Genomic DNA, 16444 nt, shown 5'->3' with positions numbered 1-16444 from the left:
GGTTCACCCTGCTTGGCAGAGTAAGAACCTCTGGGGGTGATGCTTGGACTCCACACATCAATGGGCAACCAGTCTGATGCTGACTTGATTTTGAGACCATGGCATCAAGTGAAGCACAGGTTGGAAAGTCAGGCAGACTCAGTTCCAGGCTGGGGAACCAGCTACAGGAAGCGGGTGGTAGACTTAGGGGAGACATGGAGTGGACAGACCTCCTTAGAAGACACTGACCAAAGGAGAAGGGCAGGGGGGGTACACCACTGTAAAAATGGGGCAGGTGTTAGGGAAATTAAAATAGAGGAAGTCTTATTCAGGCTTCAGAAGCAGGAGAGCAGGCCCCTGATTTACCTGGACATTGCCTGGATTCCAGGCCTGCTTGCAAGCACAGCAAGTCAGGCAGCACGTTAGATAAGAAAGGGAATGGGCCTTGGAATTCTTGAGCCCCTGGAGGTCTGGCCAATCCCCCAGGGTCTAACAAAATCCTGACTCACACGGTGAAATGAAAAGCATTGTTAAAAACTAAAGTAAAACCAGAGCTGCATTTTTGCCTATCAACTGATAGTGATCAGTTTGCAGCCTGGGTTTACAAGCAGGAGCCCCTAAAACTGCAATTTGAAGTCTTTCCCATGGGGTGGCCACACCACCTGGGACCCTTTCCCAACTGGGACTCCAGATTGCTGTTAACCAGGGACTTCCCAGCGCTGTTCAAGTCTGGATGTAGGTCAGCCCAATTTGGTGATATATATGCTGTTATTTTCTCTATTGTTTCTTTTAATGACTATATATTGAAATTAAGTCAAACAAGCTATAAAAAGTTGAAATTGTTTGTGTGTAATGAGTGGTTTAACAAGTCTAGGACAAAAGTAAAAATTGAACCTAAAACAAAACTAACATTTCAGCAAAACAGGTACTTCCCTGGTGGTCTAGTGGCTAAGACTTTGTGCTCCCAATGCAAGGTGCCCGGATTCCATCTCTGGTCAGGGAACTAGATCCCACATGACTCAAGTAGAGATCCTGTGTCACAACTAAGACCCGGCACAGCCAAACAGATAATTGAAAACTTTCAGCAAAACAGTGGGTAACAGCTGGGGCTCGGAGAGCCAGTGTGTTTAGAGGGAATCTTAGTCCAGCTGTGGAATGACCAGAGTCCCCAGCAGAGGTCAAGGCAGATGGCATTAGAAAGTGTATCTTCAAAGCATGGTCCCCTGGTGAGCTGTGCCATTGAGGACCCTGGGGCCAAGAGTAGAGGAGATGGGTAGTCTGGGTTGGGATGATTTCTCGGCCCTGGGTCCTGAAGGGGCTGGGGTCAGAAAGAACTGAGCAACGTAGCTGAGACAGATTTGAGCCCTCATTTCTTTTCCAGACCCCAAAACAGGGCCCCTGGGCAGTCAGCCCAGGGCTAAGCTCCCGTGGCCACCAGGACACAGTGGCAGGTCCTGGGGGGAGCAGGTGTGGATGCACGGCTGCAGTGGAGGCAGCTCCCAGCTTCCAGGCGTACTTTGTGAGAAGTCACACATTAATGTCACGTGGTCAGCAGCAGGCTGGCGGGGCAGCTCTGGGCAGAGGCCAGCACCATAGCTGTGTGCTCAAGTGGCACAACCACCCACCACCTGTGACCTAGGCATTGGGTGCTAATGGGCCCCATGGAACGTGCTGCAGCCAGCTCTGCTCAGAGGACCAGTGGGCAGAGGAGGCCCCCCCGGGTGTCTGCTTTCCTGACTGGCCAGTCTGACAGAGCTCGGATCTTCTGCAGGGAGGGAGCACAGCCGGCATTTCTGGTTCTCAAGACACAGAGAGCCAGCCAGCCCCGTGGCAACTGCTAGCCTCTGTCAGGTGGGCCTTTTGACAGCACTGCTTTCGTTACATGACCTCCTTTCAGCATAAAAGGCCAAGTACTTTTAACTTTAAAAAATTTTATGACATCCAGAAAAGTGGTATGGAAGAACCTATTTGCAGGGTAGGAATAGAGACGCAGATGTTAAGAACAGACTTGTGGATTCAGCAGGGGAAGAGGGGCGTGAATTGAGAGAGTGGCACTGACATGTACACAATACCATGTGTGAAATAAACGGTGGGCGGAAGCTGCTGTATGCTCGGTGCTTTGTGATGACCTAGAGGGAGGGCTGGGGGGAGGCAGGGAGGGAGGCTCAAGAGGGAGGGGATACACATGTGTGTGTATATATAGCTGATTCACATGGTTGTACGGCAGAAACACAACCCTGTAAAGCAATTATCCTCCAATTAAAAAAAGAAAGTAAATAAAAAATTTTGAATTTTAAGTATTTCATGATACTCTTACAAAACCAGGGTAAAAACCCACTGATGTAAGTTCTGAAGCACACCCATGCAAGAGTCAAACCAAAAGCACACGTGACATTGTTAGATAAGAATCTCCTTAAAATTTAATTGACTAAATGTATTACATTCAATATTCCATGGGTTTCTTCTGGACAAAGGGTCTGCATAAATACAAACAAGCCTCTGGGCCTTCTTCCCTAACCGACGAAGAGGAAACACAGGAGGCGAGGGTACACGGGACACCTTCATATTTACATTTTGCCTTTACTTTACAGTTCAGTGCCAGAAATATTTACAGAAAATACAATAAGAAAAAGATCATGTCTTGGCAACATACCAAAATTCATACAAATTGTGTATATGATTTCAAGCAAATAATGATACTGTTTATTTTTTAGCCACAACTGCCAAGCCCTTCAGAGGAGAAAGATGTTCTTGGTCACTGCAAGAGACAAGGACTTGGGAAACTTGGTTTGCTTCAACAAATATTTATTGGGCGCCTACTGTATGCAAGGCACTGTGGAATCCCAAATTATACCTTTCCCTCACCGTTAAAAAAAGAAAAGCATCTGAAAAAACATGAGTTGATATTCTGAGAAAAACACTATACAGTACATGGCTTCTTTTGCTACTGAGAACCCACAGTTTGATTCCACGTTAAATGGGTGGATTACCTCCCATCTCTCCATCTCGGGACAAGAGGTTGTCATGGAAATCCCTAAATCAGACCATCTAACACAACTTACCGCTTTATGTAAACATGTAAACCAATTCTTTTTGGAAAAATATAACCAGAACAGGTTTTAAAATGCTGAATGAAGAACAACCAGCAGGAGTGTCAAATTACCTCTGATACATTTTTTTACTGTCCAGTGCGAAACATGTCTTTGAGCAAGGCCGACTTCCACTTTCTTTGGGTAAAGTTCTACCTTCCAATGCAAGTTAAATACTCTTGAAGACTCTGCTTCTCTAAAAATCACTCTGCAGAACTCGACAAATGTTTCCTCAGTGTATATAGGAAGTAACCACTCATGAAGGCCTCACATGTGCAACCTGTAGGGAACTGACGTTACTGGCCCAGAGACATATTTTGTTTTATAGAGTCCAAAGGGCTGCCTCAGGGCAGCTGAGGACGTGGAAATGCAAGAGAGCGTGCATGCGTGTTGTGTATGTATTGCCAGGAAGGGAGGGGGTCAACCTACCAGTAACGACTCCTGTCAAAGGGCCAATGGATAGGAGGGGGTCTCAGGAAGAAGCATTGGACAAAGAGAGCTGGCTGAACAGGAAAACGCAAAAGCACTCCTCACTGTCCTTGGTGCTCTCAGGCAGACACGGGGAGAGAGCCCCTTCCCCTCAAATGTGAGAAGGGACTACGAGGGGCTACCTGCCTCTGTCCCTTGGGTAACACATTCCCCGTCACCAAATGTGACATTCATCCATGACCTGGTTCACCTGTTACAGCAGCAACCGAACTGTTCAAGCCAAAGACCCCCCGAAAAGTTCTGAACCTCTGTTAGCAAACATCAAGTGGAATATTAAAGGTTATTCTTGGGACTAAATATGCCCCTCTGGCGTTATTCTACTCAAAGTGATTTTTACAAAGGCAGTTGAGAGATCTCAGTGACCATGAAACTCACACCTACACTAGTGAAAGGTCCAAGCGTACTTACCACTCCCTTTTTAGGTAGATGTGAATTTGAGCAGAAGGAGCCAGCACCTGATGAAGTGTGCGTACCCTGTATTCTGTGCTGTATATACTGGGGTTTCATGCCTCTGGGAGCAGCACAGCCCTGATTCCATCCTGTCTTCCCTGGAAGACCACAGAGTCTTCCAGATCATAACTGCACTCAACACAGTTGTTCTCTGACTTATCAAAGCCATTAGAATTACAAAGAGTTGTCAGAAATCAGAGCAAACTGAAGCATCATGAAGCCCACCACTAACACGTACACCACAGTATGCTTTCCTGACAGTAGAACTATGCCAAAGGTCAAAGTGTCATCTCAAGGGTCACACTGAGGAGGCATACCTACACCAGCTATTTTTAGCTTCTGGAATGTTACAAGTTGCACATTAATTTATAGCCTTCTTTGCCCACACCTATTAGAAAGAAGGGCCCATTTTCCCCCCAAGAAATGTCAATCTGGAATTTCCATGAAAGTTGTTAAACCTCACTCTATAGCTTAGTAGCTGGGGAACTAATTTAAGAGTAGAACTTACTAATCATACATCCCCCTCCCCCACTGCTACCATCTAGGAACATCAATTTATTATTATTATTATTTTGGGGAGCATCAATTTATTGCCCAGATTAAAAAGAAAATCAAATGTTATACCCTGAATGGAAACTGGAGTCATAGAAGGAAGAGGTTACCTTTACCTGAGCTTAAAACAAACAGGAAGAAAAAAGGTGAGGCAAACTTGGAGAGCTGCTATGCCCACATTTCTTGCTCCTAGATATCAATATATACTTCTGGAATAGAAATATCTGCACTGGGAGTTAGGTCCTACACTATCCCCTGTCCTCTAAGTAAACTACCGAAACATCGAACCAAACAGCTCACTGTAGTCCTGACCTACAGAATCTACTGACATCAGAGTTCAAGTAGGAAATCACCCCTTACACAATTGTGATCATTCTTCTTTGGACTTTTAAATGTCACTTATCTTCTTAGCACAAAATAACCTTAATAAAAAAGAAAATAACATAAATATTCTTATGCTATTCTTAATAAACATAAGAATAGGAGAAATGAGCAGTGTACACCCTAGCACTGTAACAGGAATCCTTGTAAGGGTGTTCTGGGTCTGGCCACCTCAGAACATTTATCCCTGGCAGGAAAGTAGCAGCGAGGTAACAGAAGTATTTCAAAAACCTGGGCAGGGATCTGTCACGCCTTCAGCTGGCGAAGTCCAGAAAATATGACAACAGCTGTTTCTAAAAGCAGCCACCCTAGGAGGTGGTCTCTAATGTTTTTCAATTATGATGAAATGCAGCAGCTCTCTAGAGAGATCTGAATTAGGAGCATGGAGAGGCTATTTCCTGAACCCCAAATTAGAATCCTTCATAAACTACTGCAGTTTCCTGCTTGGTCCTGAAATAAGAGACAAGGGATGAAACCAAAAAATGTTTAAACCTGTGCCATGAATTTATATTTCTTACTATTTAACCAAGAAATTACCAAGGAATTACAAACGGTTAACCTGTCATTTTGTCTCTGAGCTAGACAATAATGAAGAGGGGGGAGGTGTCACTTCTGACTTTTAACTCCACAAACTCCATCTGTATCCCTGTTAAAGGACCAGGCCGTGCCTCCATTTCAGATCCGTTCCTGGGCTGCCCAGAAACTGAGGCCTTCAGACAGACCTTTGCAGTGATGAGAATAACTTTTTGAAATCTAGAAACTATGAAATATTTTAATATTAGACTGAGCAAAAAACACTTCTGTTCCTTTCTGTCAGTTCGATTGTTGGATGACAGATGGATGACAAATGGACCTACGAGTGAGCAGAAAGTTGAGATCTCCTTCCTTCTCCTCCATGCTAGCAACATGAGTCTTTAAATGTCCTGGACGATTCTGAGACAGATTTTAATTTTGAACACAACCTCCTAAAAAGTGAGGTATAAAACTATCTTCAACTTCTAATCTGCAAATTTGAAACTACCAATGCACGTGTTTAACTGAGATGCATAAAAGCCTTTCTCCTCAAAAGGCTTGTATTTAACTGAAATTGTCACTTTTGAAAGAAAAGTTTATGGCTAAAATGTGTATCATCATTACCAGCAGGAATATGATTGTGTCTGGGAGCCCATTTCACTAGAAAGCCAAAAAGTCTTCTCTCAAATGGGTTTATAATGTGTCTCTTCTATTCCGGTGATTATACAGTAAGCTCTTGGGGAGTGATTTATTTTTACAGTGATCACCTATCAAATTGCTTTGCTTTGATATTATAGCCCCAAACTAGAGTTCAATAGTCTTAGACAGATAGTGGTCTAAGAACTGCAGTTCTTGAGTCCAACCTCCTGAAAAAGTGAAGTGTAAAACTCTGGCTCCAACTGTTTGTTCCGGTACTTGTTGACAATGTCGGTGATCTTCTGTTTCCGGCGGACATGTGGTGGGCTGTAGGAGTCACTCTCCAGTCTCTTTCTTCTACAAATATTAATTACAGTCTGCCTCACCAGAAAACCTTGAAAACAGAAGGTTTTCATTCAAATCAACGTGAATAAACAGGTAGCTAAGTGAACTATAAGTATTCAAGCAAACTATTTTCGGCAAACTCAAACTATCTTATTCCATTTACACAACTCCTCACAGAGACAGATAAAACTGTCAGAAGAAACACAATGATGAGGAAAACAGAATCAAACTCTAGCCTGACAACCCATTTCCTGCCCATTACAAACAGACTATATTCATTTTCCAATACTGGAAGTTTGTGAATTACAGTTCTGCTCGTACTTACTAGATTGAAGCATACTTCAAAACAGAACAAAATATGCTTCCTCTTATAAATAAAAGCCACAGCATTTTCTACATGTGGGACCTATTAAGTAATATTACCATTTCCTATTTCTACTTCTTTCTGGTTCATAAAAATGTTAAATAAAAAGAAAAGAAAGAAAGAAACTTCAATCCTTCAGCTACATATGAGGCTTACCGAGCGCTCGCCTACTGACAATCATCCCGTCCACAAGAGGGATGACCATGTTAAATTTTCCAGTGGCTCCTTGAATTTTTATCCGGAATAATCCAGTGTTTAAAGGGTGGATGAAGATGACAGGAACTTCTTTTTCAAGAGCAGTAGATCTTAAGAAAAGAAAAGAACACTCCTTTTACTCCAGATATTCAAGAGCTGTGGTCCCCCATGTGTGATATAAGAATACCAAGGGAACTACTGCCAGGCAGTGTTTACATGAGCCAAGTGATCAGTCTGCTCGGAAATCTTCTTTCTGGGAGGCCATGTGGAAGCCCCCGCACCAACATCTGGCCCTACATGCCCATCACTCGGGTTAGCCTTTTGAAGCTGACAAAAACAAGGGCCTAAAATTGTGCTTAGAAAACCACTGGGGACACCGGGTGGAAGGAAAGGCCAGAAAAATACATCGTGCGGAATAATCAATCTAGCAGCCAGCTGTGGGGCTTTCACTCAGTTCCTCCTCCTTGTAGGGAACAAAAATGGAGCTGGCCAGAGGGCAGGGAATTCTACCATGTTCAAGACTAGCACCTCAGAGCAAGTGGGAAGGTAGCTTAGGCCCACTAAGGGAATCCCTGACATAATTTTTTAGGGGCTGGGGAAGGAGGCTGGGAGCACCTTAGTCTGGGGCAGTTGCAGGTGTCCTCCTCAGCAGAGGTGAAAAACGGCTGAATTTTGACACAGCCAAAGCCCTCAAAGCCTCTGAACAGGCAACAGGTGCCAAGGCAAGCAACCACACCCATAGGAGACTGAATGACATGTGTGTTGGGGATACGCCAGTGCATCCAGACATACCCATGTAACTCTCTGATGCTATTTGTCAGGGTTTTGGTTTGTTTTTGCTTTGTAACACAATAAGCCTTCTTTCTAAAGTGATTTTGGCCAAAGCAACAGAGTCAATTTTTCAAGACATCTAATAAAAATCAATCCTATACTAATTCTGTCCCCAAGACAAATTCTAAACTTTGCTAAACTACTAGTAAAATACAAATTTTACAGTCCAAACATATTATAGCACTTTTGACCTAAAAAGTAAAACAACAAAAAACAGCACGAGACACTTAAAAGTTCTCTTCTGAACTAGTTCAAGTAAAGTTTGCCTCATGAAATCTCTTCTGGTCTCTTTAGCAAGTCAGTGTCAAAAAAGAAGGCTAAAAAGGAGTTAGAAAAACAGGACTGTTCTGTATTAAAAGGGACCTGAAGGAATGAGTACTGGATATAAGGCTGAAATGGGTGCTGGTTTGAACAAACCAGCTGCAAAGACTATTTTAGGGGAAATGGAGAAATCTGAATATGAACTGGCTACCAAATGAAATTAAGGAACTATGATTAACTTTATTACTCTGATAATGTTATCTTTATATATTTGAAAAGTGTTAATTTTTCAGAGGTGTATACTGATGTATTCAGAATGTTAGAAAATCTGTAGTTTGCATTAAGATACTTTGGCATAAAAAACAGAAATTTTAGGAATGATTTGCCCTATTCTAGAAATTTAACATGATAATGTTAAAATAAGCCATCTTTCTAACGTTAGACTAAATTCATTTTATATGCAATATAAACCAGAACATGGAAAATAGAAGGAATTTACTCAAAGCTAAAATATCAAGTTAAGCTTGATATAAATTATTTGTTTAAACAAAAGACAAGACAAGCAAAAAGCTTTGAGATGGTAAAGCCTGCACAGACACATTTTTACTATTCTGTTTTTAATCCATTTTTGTGCATGAGCAGCTAAAATAAAAATCTTAATATTATAATAAAGTTAGTATCCTGTTTTATTTAGAAATATTTTTCCATTCAATAGCTCATGTGACGAGGATACTTTAACTGCTATCTAGCCAGAATGTTTTGACCAATGTAACTCCATTATTTCCATCTAATACTGCTACTCTATTATCACTCTTCATTAATACTTGTCTCCACTTTTCCATCTTTCTGCCTCAGATAAATGTAAAACAGCAATTAATTATGCCATTTAAAAATCCCTGCTAATTTGATCACCTTGTGCATTTATCTACAAACTTTTTTGATTCTTTCCCATAATTATGTTTACTTCTTATTGCCTTCATCCCTTTTGTTTCATTAAAGTCATTATTTCTTAATTAAATTACAATCACCGTATTATAAAAATGGCTTTCTCTGTGCTTAAAAGTCAATACTGACAAACGTCAAGCAGGTGAGGGAGTACCTCAGAGAAGTGCTACTGTTCGCAGTAGTTTCCACACCGGTACTGACTTCTGTCATCAGGTCTGAGAGGGGAAAGTTCTCTGGAAGAAAATCATGGCATTACATTTAGTATCTCCCTTCAAGAAAACTGAATTTCCTAAACTCTTTACATAGCAGACAACAAATATATGGACTTTGTTCTCCTAAAACATATAGCCCTAAATATTCCTCACAAATTAAAAAAAAAAAAATCCCTCAAGGCATATTTTAGAAAAGTTCATCTAAAGCACAGAGTTTTTAAAGAATGTAATCTATAGTCCTGGAGGGCTTGGAAAGAGCTTTAGAAGTGTTAGAAAGCAACCATTATACTTTCCTATGAATATGAACTCTGAGCAGAATGAGATTCTAGGGTAAATACACATTTCTAATGTTCTTGTGCAGCTTACATAAAAATCATGAGAAAAATATTCATAGTGGAATCCCTAAGGACCAATTAATCTGAAACAAGATTGTGGAAAGAGGGTGAGGAAGGTGAACCCCCTTCCCCTTTCCAGAGGTCCTGGGGTGACTGGGAGCCACATGAAGTGGGACCAAGTGGCCAAAAACCGTATCTGCCATACCAAAAAGACCTAAAGGCTTTGTATCCATCAAATCTTCACGACTATGAAATAAGTGCTGGGTCATTCATTTAACAGATTAGTCACCTAAGGCGTAATGAAACCCAGGCTTCCTGAACTCCAGTCCTAGCTCTTGGCCACCATATAGGGCCTATGTTGCCACTCCTTTTAGACATTCAGCAAGTCACTGTCATCCTACCAAAATCTTGTTTATGGACAAAGTCCTTGCACAATACCTATATCATCATAGCGTTCCACCCAGACTACAGAAACTCTTGTCTCGGGTCCGAGGGGAGGCACAGGGCGACCCTGAGGCAGCTTCTTCATTCTGGAGCTGGGACTGAGCTGGATGAGGCAGAGAAAAGCAGAAGAGGGTGGGAAAAAAACTGGCTTAATAAAACTACAATCATACATTCATCAAGCTACCCGAGACATAAGGATCAGATCATGGGAAGTCACTTCTGGAAAAAAGTATAAAATACATTTGCAAAAAAGCCCTTCTTTGGTTTCTCTGTTTATCAAGTCTCAAACTAGAACAAGGCAATGAAAGTCTAAAATATTCAAATAAAAAAAAGATAAGCAATACTGAACAATTATAACTGACATTAATAAAAACAAAATTTTCATGCTACATCTTAATGAGCACTTAAGAGGATTTGAGTCTACCTCTGTGACCAGAAGGCAGTATGTTTTTTCTATCAGAGTAACATCACTGCTCCTCCTGGGGATCTTTTCAGTGTTGAATTTTTGTCAACTGCTTTTCCTGTATTTACTGAGATAATGATATGAATTTTTTTCCCCTTAGTTTGTGAGTAGTCTGCAAAGTATGTGGTAAATAAAAACATGGTGCTTTACCGATCTTGCTCTTCTCCAAATTGTATTCTGTGAAATCTTTTTTAAATGTAGCAACTTATGATTTTCAAAATCAGTCTACTTCAGAATTTTATACAAACTAACTTTTTTTCCTAAATCAATTTTAAAGGTGAAACCCTTCCCATAATCTTTTAAGCAAATACTTATATTAAAAATAATTTTAAGTGTAGAGAGGTCCAAATTAAAATTCTTTACAATGGAAGAAGGGCTTCAGACAAGTTTGCACAACACTTCTTTGGTCTTTATTATTTATTCTATATCAACTGTCTTACATCTCTAAACTGATCCTATACTCTTCCTATACTACTTGGTCATTTTCCAGTAAGGATTAGGAGATAACACGAGGGGAGAACACAGACAAAGATGTAACGTCCACTGATAAGGTAAGAGAAAAGTGTAAAACCAAAATGCTCTTTTCCTGTGGTAGCTGCTGCGTCACCTCACTCGGTGCCTTTATTCACACACTGGATTACTCTTCAAAATGCCATCATGTGCGCTGTCAGACTGAAGATGAATTTTGCATGAGTAATGCTACAAAATATACACTATTGTACCTTTACTGGATATTTCAGGGACCAAATAATAACCTATACTTGAGAAGGAATGGGTGAAAGACCAAGCATGGAACCGAAATGACTAAATAGAGAAAAACAACAAAGATGGAATTAGAGTGAATCATCTGTTGCAAGCTGAAAAGAAGAAAATCATGAAAATTTGATTAAAAAAAATTAAGATCCTAATGAATTAGTACAGATATAATTATTCTCTGGGTTAAAGTTAAAAGCTTTTCAGGTGTGATTCTATAATTACCTAATTACCTCCATTTCACTACAAATTTCTGGAGATTAATCAACAAAGTGACTTACCCTCTGTGAGGAATTAAGATTGTCTGTGTGATTAGGGAAAAGCTCAAGTGTCAGGGATGGTTGTTTCAGAATTCCTGGCATAAGATCCATATTTGAATCACTATCTTGGTCTGAGATGTTACTTTCCAGTGAATCAGCTATAGGGTGAAGAAAAATATATATAAATAAAATACCTACTACTTCGTTAGAGCAAATGTGTTTATTAAACTAACTATGTTAACAGTACAACTTAAATTACTTAAGCAAAGCACTGCTTATGGAGGAAGGGTTGGCAAACCTTTTCTGTAAAGGATCAGGTAATAAATATTGCAGGCTTTGCTGGCTATATAGGTCTTCACTGCATATTCTTCTTTATTTTATTTACAACCCTTTACAAATGCAAAAAACATTCTTAGTGTTTTGAATTTGGCCTGTGTGCCATAATTTGCTGGCTCCAGCTCTACTGAATTGGTGCAAATAAGCTGGGCCAGAGACACCAGGTCTGGACTCAGTCCACAGAGGACGGTTGGGGCCTGGCTTCTGGAATTAAGGCAGGAGATCACAGCCTTGACATGAAGGCAAACAGCTGCTCAGACATTGGCCTAGACCATGGAAGGGCCCTCCTTCCAGGGACACAACTGGCTCCGGAGAAGAGAAAGGGAGGAACCTCTAGTGCAAAATCAAGGGTCCAAGTACAAAGGTTAAGAAGCAGCCAAAGCAGGGTACAGGAAAAGTCATTAGCCTAGAAATGAGAAATGTGAAAGCATGATGTGCAGCATCCCATCCTATGGACGGTCTCATGGAGAAGGTGAAGCTTTCCATCTCCTGTCTGGTCAGGCACAAAGTAATGTACTTAATTTGCAAGAAGCAAAGATTCAAGGCAAAATAAGACTAAGAATTCAGACTGAGAAGTAATGATCACTCCTGATCCTTGAGAAGAACACACTTGATGGCCACCTTTTCTAGGTTGGAATTTCTCCACCTCAGTGTTAGAAGACTAGGCAGTTACCACCATGAGCCTCGAACTGCAGGGTTCTCTGGGGTTCCATACAAAGGCTCTCACATGGAAACAGGGAAACAGGTGGGGGTTCACTTATTAGAGAGAAAAATGAAAAACAGGGCTTCTAGGTATTAGTTAAACTAATCAGATTTGTTGTTGTTTAGTTGCTAAGTCATGTCCAACTCTTTTGAGACCCCATTAGCCCGCCAGGCTCCTCTGTCCATGGGATTTTCCAGGCAAGGATTCTGGAGTGGGTAGCCATTTCCTTCTCCAGGGGATCTTCCCAGCCCAAGGATCGAAACTACGTCTCCTGCATTCGGAGGTAAATTCTTTACCACTGAGCCACCTGGGAAGTCCAATTAGTCAGATTAAAGAAAGTTAAACAAATGGGTCAAAGTGGATCTCCTTTGCTATTTAAAAATTATTATTACAGGATCAGTCTTCTAGTCTTTTCCTACCTTCCTTTAGTTAAAAGGAACTAACACCCCACACCTCTGCATAATCTAAAAGCTATCATGTCTTTGAAGCTTAAGAATGTCTTAGATGACTTCAGAATCTCTCCCAGTGCAATAATACTGCACAAACCAGTGAATACAAAAATTGTTCCATAAAAAAAAAACCCAGTACCACAAAAAAAATTCTCTTACTTAAGGACTCCACAGGAGAAGGAACCACAAAAGCTATTTCTGTAAGGGCATCGGCATAATACAGCACCTTCTTCTGTCCGTTGAAAATGCTAGCCCCAACATCTTCAGAGGAAATCACTTCATCTACGAATGAGAAACACTACATTACTGCTCTAAAAAGTTGGGAAAACCAGTATCACCCTGCTACATGAAATTTTAACTGGTTAAAAAAAAGTAATAATAAATAGAAGGTACATTTCCAACATGAATTAATGTGTAAGAAGAATAAACTATGAATGTTCATTAAATGGCTTAATACTAACTTTAAACAATAAAATCTTAATTTCACGGTTTCTGAAACTAAATCAGATCACTCCTGATTAACAGGACCTTAGTTCATGTGTATCGGGCAGATTCAGGGAATCGTCTTTTCGGAAGAGGTAACAGTAATTAAAAGAGAGACTACCCAGTCCCTCTGAAGGGAGGTGGGGCAGACGCCTGCGTGTGTGTACACTTGCTCATGGGCATTTCTGTCCCTGGTCTCTCTACTGCTCCTCAGCTTTGCTTCTGTGCCATTTTCTCCAGTGATCAGTGATATAATATGAAAATGTACAGGCAACTTTAATCATAGTATCTTCTCTAAGTCAGCAAGATAGAATTAACCAAAATAACACTCTTGAGAGCTGGTACAGTTCTCCATTAAAATGAACACAATGCCCTACATAAAAGACCAACAACCTGACAAAAAATTGGGAAGAGGAAATGAACAAGTAGTTCTCGGCTAAGAAATAAAAATATGAGAAGATGCTGAAACTCAATCATAATTAAAAATAGAAAACTCACCTAACAGATCAGAAGACACCTAATTTGGTGAGGAAGTGGCAAATGAAGTTTAGACCAGAATCTAGCAAACTTTTTCTACAAAGGATCAGATAGTAAATGAAGCTTTGCATGTCATATGGTCTCTGCCATGACTACTTAAGTTTGCTGTTGTAGTGTGAAAGCAGTCAGATAATGCATGAACAAGTGAGGCTGAGTGCCAACAAACTTTACTTACAAAGACAGGCATGGGCTGTAGGTGCTGGCTCCTGGTTTAGATGTTGGGCAGGCGTTGTGTCTACCATAGCAGATACTGTTGTTACTGCCCCAACACTCATTCTACCCGCCTCCTCGTTCACATCTCTCTATCAGGGTCATTCCACCTCTCTTGCCACAGAGGTAGTCTAATGGTGGCTCATGGTGGTCTAATCACTGTGTATCTCTGGCTTTGGGAGAAGGGAGGTTCTGAGACCCAGCTAACCTCTCCTCTTTAGACTAGTGTGGTATGTGAATGGCTTTAGCCTGGAATGGCCTTTTTGCACTGTGAGGAAAGCCAGGATGGACAAAGCCAACACATGGAAAACAGAGCTAAAAGAAAACTGCAGAGATATAGAACAGAAGTGCCGATCAAATGGCAACAAAACTGTACACTAATCTCTGGAATTTTCAGTTATATGAGGCAACAAATGACCTTCAAAATCTAGCCCAGTTTGGGTCAGGTTTTCTGTTACTTGCAATCTTAAGCATCCAAGTGATACATTTATACATTTATCAACTTGAAAAATGTGCAAATCTTTTATCAATTCTACTTGTAGGAATTTAGTTGATAAATACACTTAAGCATAACTATTAAAGGTTATGTGGCAATTGAAATTAGAGCATATTCTCATATACTTTGATTCAACCTTGGTTGAAAGCAGGAGAAAACTATGTCACAAGTCACAATGATATTTAATGGGAAACTTAAGAGCATAATCTTGCTGACAGAGGAACTCTGCTAATTCAAAGCACTAGACACAGTCATTCCCCACTTCAGAGAAGTATTACTAACTTTCCAGTGATTTCAAGGGCCCTTAGAACAGAAAGCTCCAGCCAGGTAGGGCAAAGGCCTTAAGTTTAAACTTATAGTTGCTCTGGTACTTGCTATCCTGATTACAGTTCCTCGGGAGGATTTGCATCGATGTGTATGAATCTCTCAGTCAGCTGTTTACTACAAAGGTTTTTTATATAATGTCCTAACAGTGTAACCTTAAATGATAGCCACAAAGTCTAAAAAACATACCTGCTAGTAGAAAAACTGTATTTATTAGACAAAGTATACTTGTTAGGAAACTATTGTTTGCTATAATCTAAATTTATTATAATATTGCTATAGAAAATGGAATTTAGTCACTCCCACTATAAAAAATTTACCAACCTTGTGATAATTAAGCCATTAATTTTATATTAGTTGTCATAATGTATGTATATAGCATACATGCTTATATATGTACATACATAATTATTCCTCATATTAACAGAAAATGTTTGGAAGATGATACAATTATTAAGTGATCTCCTGTGAGGATGAGAGGAAAGAGACTTCTCCATCCCATACCTCTGCTTGGTTTTTTTTTTTCCTTTCATAAGACTACAAATTCATATTAAAGGGGAAAAGTCAAGAGTAACAAAATAAGAAAAAACAAATGACCATATGAGATTTACCTTGTTCAGGTCCTTCACCATCATCGCAACTGTTAATAGACCAACTGGTGGAAACATGCCCAGTCCAGCCAGGGTGTTTGCCCACATCTACTGACCATCCAAGGGAGAGCAAAAATTCTAGGAAATGTGGCTGAACATTTCTGGAAGACTCCACATTCTTTAAAATCTGAAATACATACCAATCATTAACTATAATGAAGGAAACAAAAGAGCATATCAAAGTATCTTCATAAAAATTCTCTTTGAAGTAGCTTGGACTTGATTTGTCAGACGAGAATAAACTGAGGACTATACATATGACTGCAGTTAAATATGCATGCTTCTGGGTTATATAGATCTGGGTTCAAATCCTTGCTGGGCTTTGGGCAAGTTTCTTAACCCCACTGTTTAAGTTTCTTCATCTATAAAGTGAATAATAATGATGGCTGTGAAGATTAAGTGAGATAAAGCTAGAAAATCCTTCAACTCTCTCCCTAGCAAAATAACTATTGAGCCAGATATGTTTACTAAAAGTAAACAAAAAACACTAGGTCACTGCCTTCACATAGGTATGTGATTATTTACCTACAAGTCTTGACAAATGCTATAAAAGGCACAAACCTATTAAAAATTCAATAATGACTAGCTATAATTAATAAATGAGTGGGAAAACATTCTTCTCTGGGTTCAAAGAAGAGAATACAACCATCCCAGATAACAATGAAGGCTCTCTCCTCTTCACCAGGTACCAAATTTAATTCCTGGGCCCCAGAAAGAAAAGTCCCTTGTTCTAAAACAGCGGTTCTCATGAGGTGGATT

General features: G+C 40.3%; 1 protein-coding gene across 4 annotated transcripts in view; it reads right to left on the bottom strand.

Moving 5' to 3' along the window:
- Nucleotides 1–2373: 2373 nt before the first annotated feature.
- The window catches only part of RALGAPB (Ral GTPase activating protein non-catalytic subunit beta), an 89198-nt gene continuing 75127 nt past the window's right edge, over nt 2374–16444 (bottom strand). For all 4 annotated transcript variants that reach the window (XM_043882952.1, XM_043882951.1, XM_043882953.1 and 1 more), the window contains 7 exons: nt 15647–15812; nt 13145–13267; nt 11519–11655; nt 10016–10124; nt 9185–9263; nt 6955–7103; nt 2374–6483 (listed from right to left, as the gene is read on the bottom strand). In XM_043882952.1, coding sequence (XP_043738887.1) covers nt 6290–6483; nt 6955–7103; nt 9185–9263; nt 10016–10124; nt 11519–11655; nt 13145–13267; nt 15647–15812 — 957 coding nt within the window. In that variant the 3' untranslated portion in view covers nt 2374–6289. The remainder of the gene's footprint in view (nt 6484–6954; nt 7104–9184; nt 9264–10015; nt 10125–11518; nt 11656–13144; nt 13268–15646; nt 15813–16444) is intronic.

The sequence above is a fragment of the Cervus elaphus genome, chromosome 23 (genome assembly GCF_910594005.1).
Source record: "Cervus elaphus chromosome 23, mCerEla1.1, whole genome shotgun sequence".
Classification (NCBI taxonomy): Eukaryota; Metazoa; Chordata; class Mammalia; order Artiodactyla; family Cervidae; genus Cervus; species Cervus elaphus.
The sequence above is the reverse complement of the archived record's forward strand: the minus strand, read 5'-3'. Positions and strand labels throughout refer to the sequence as shown.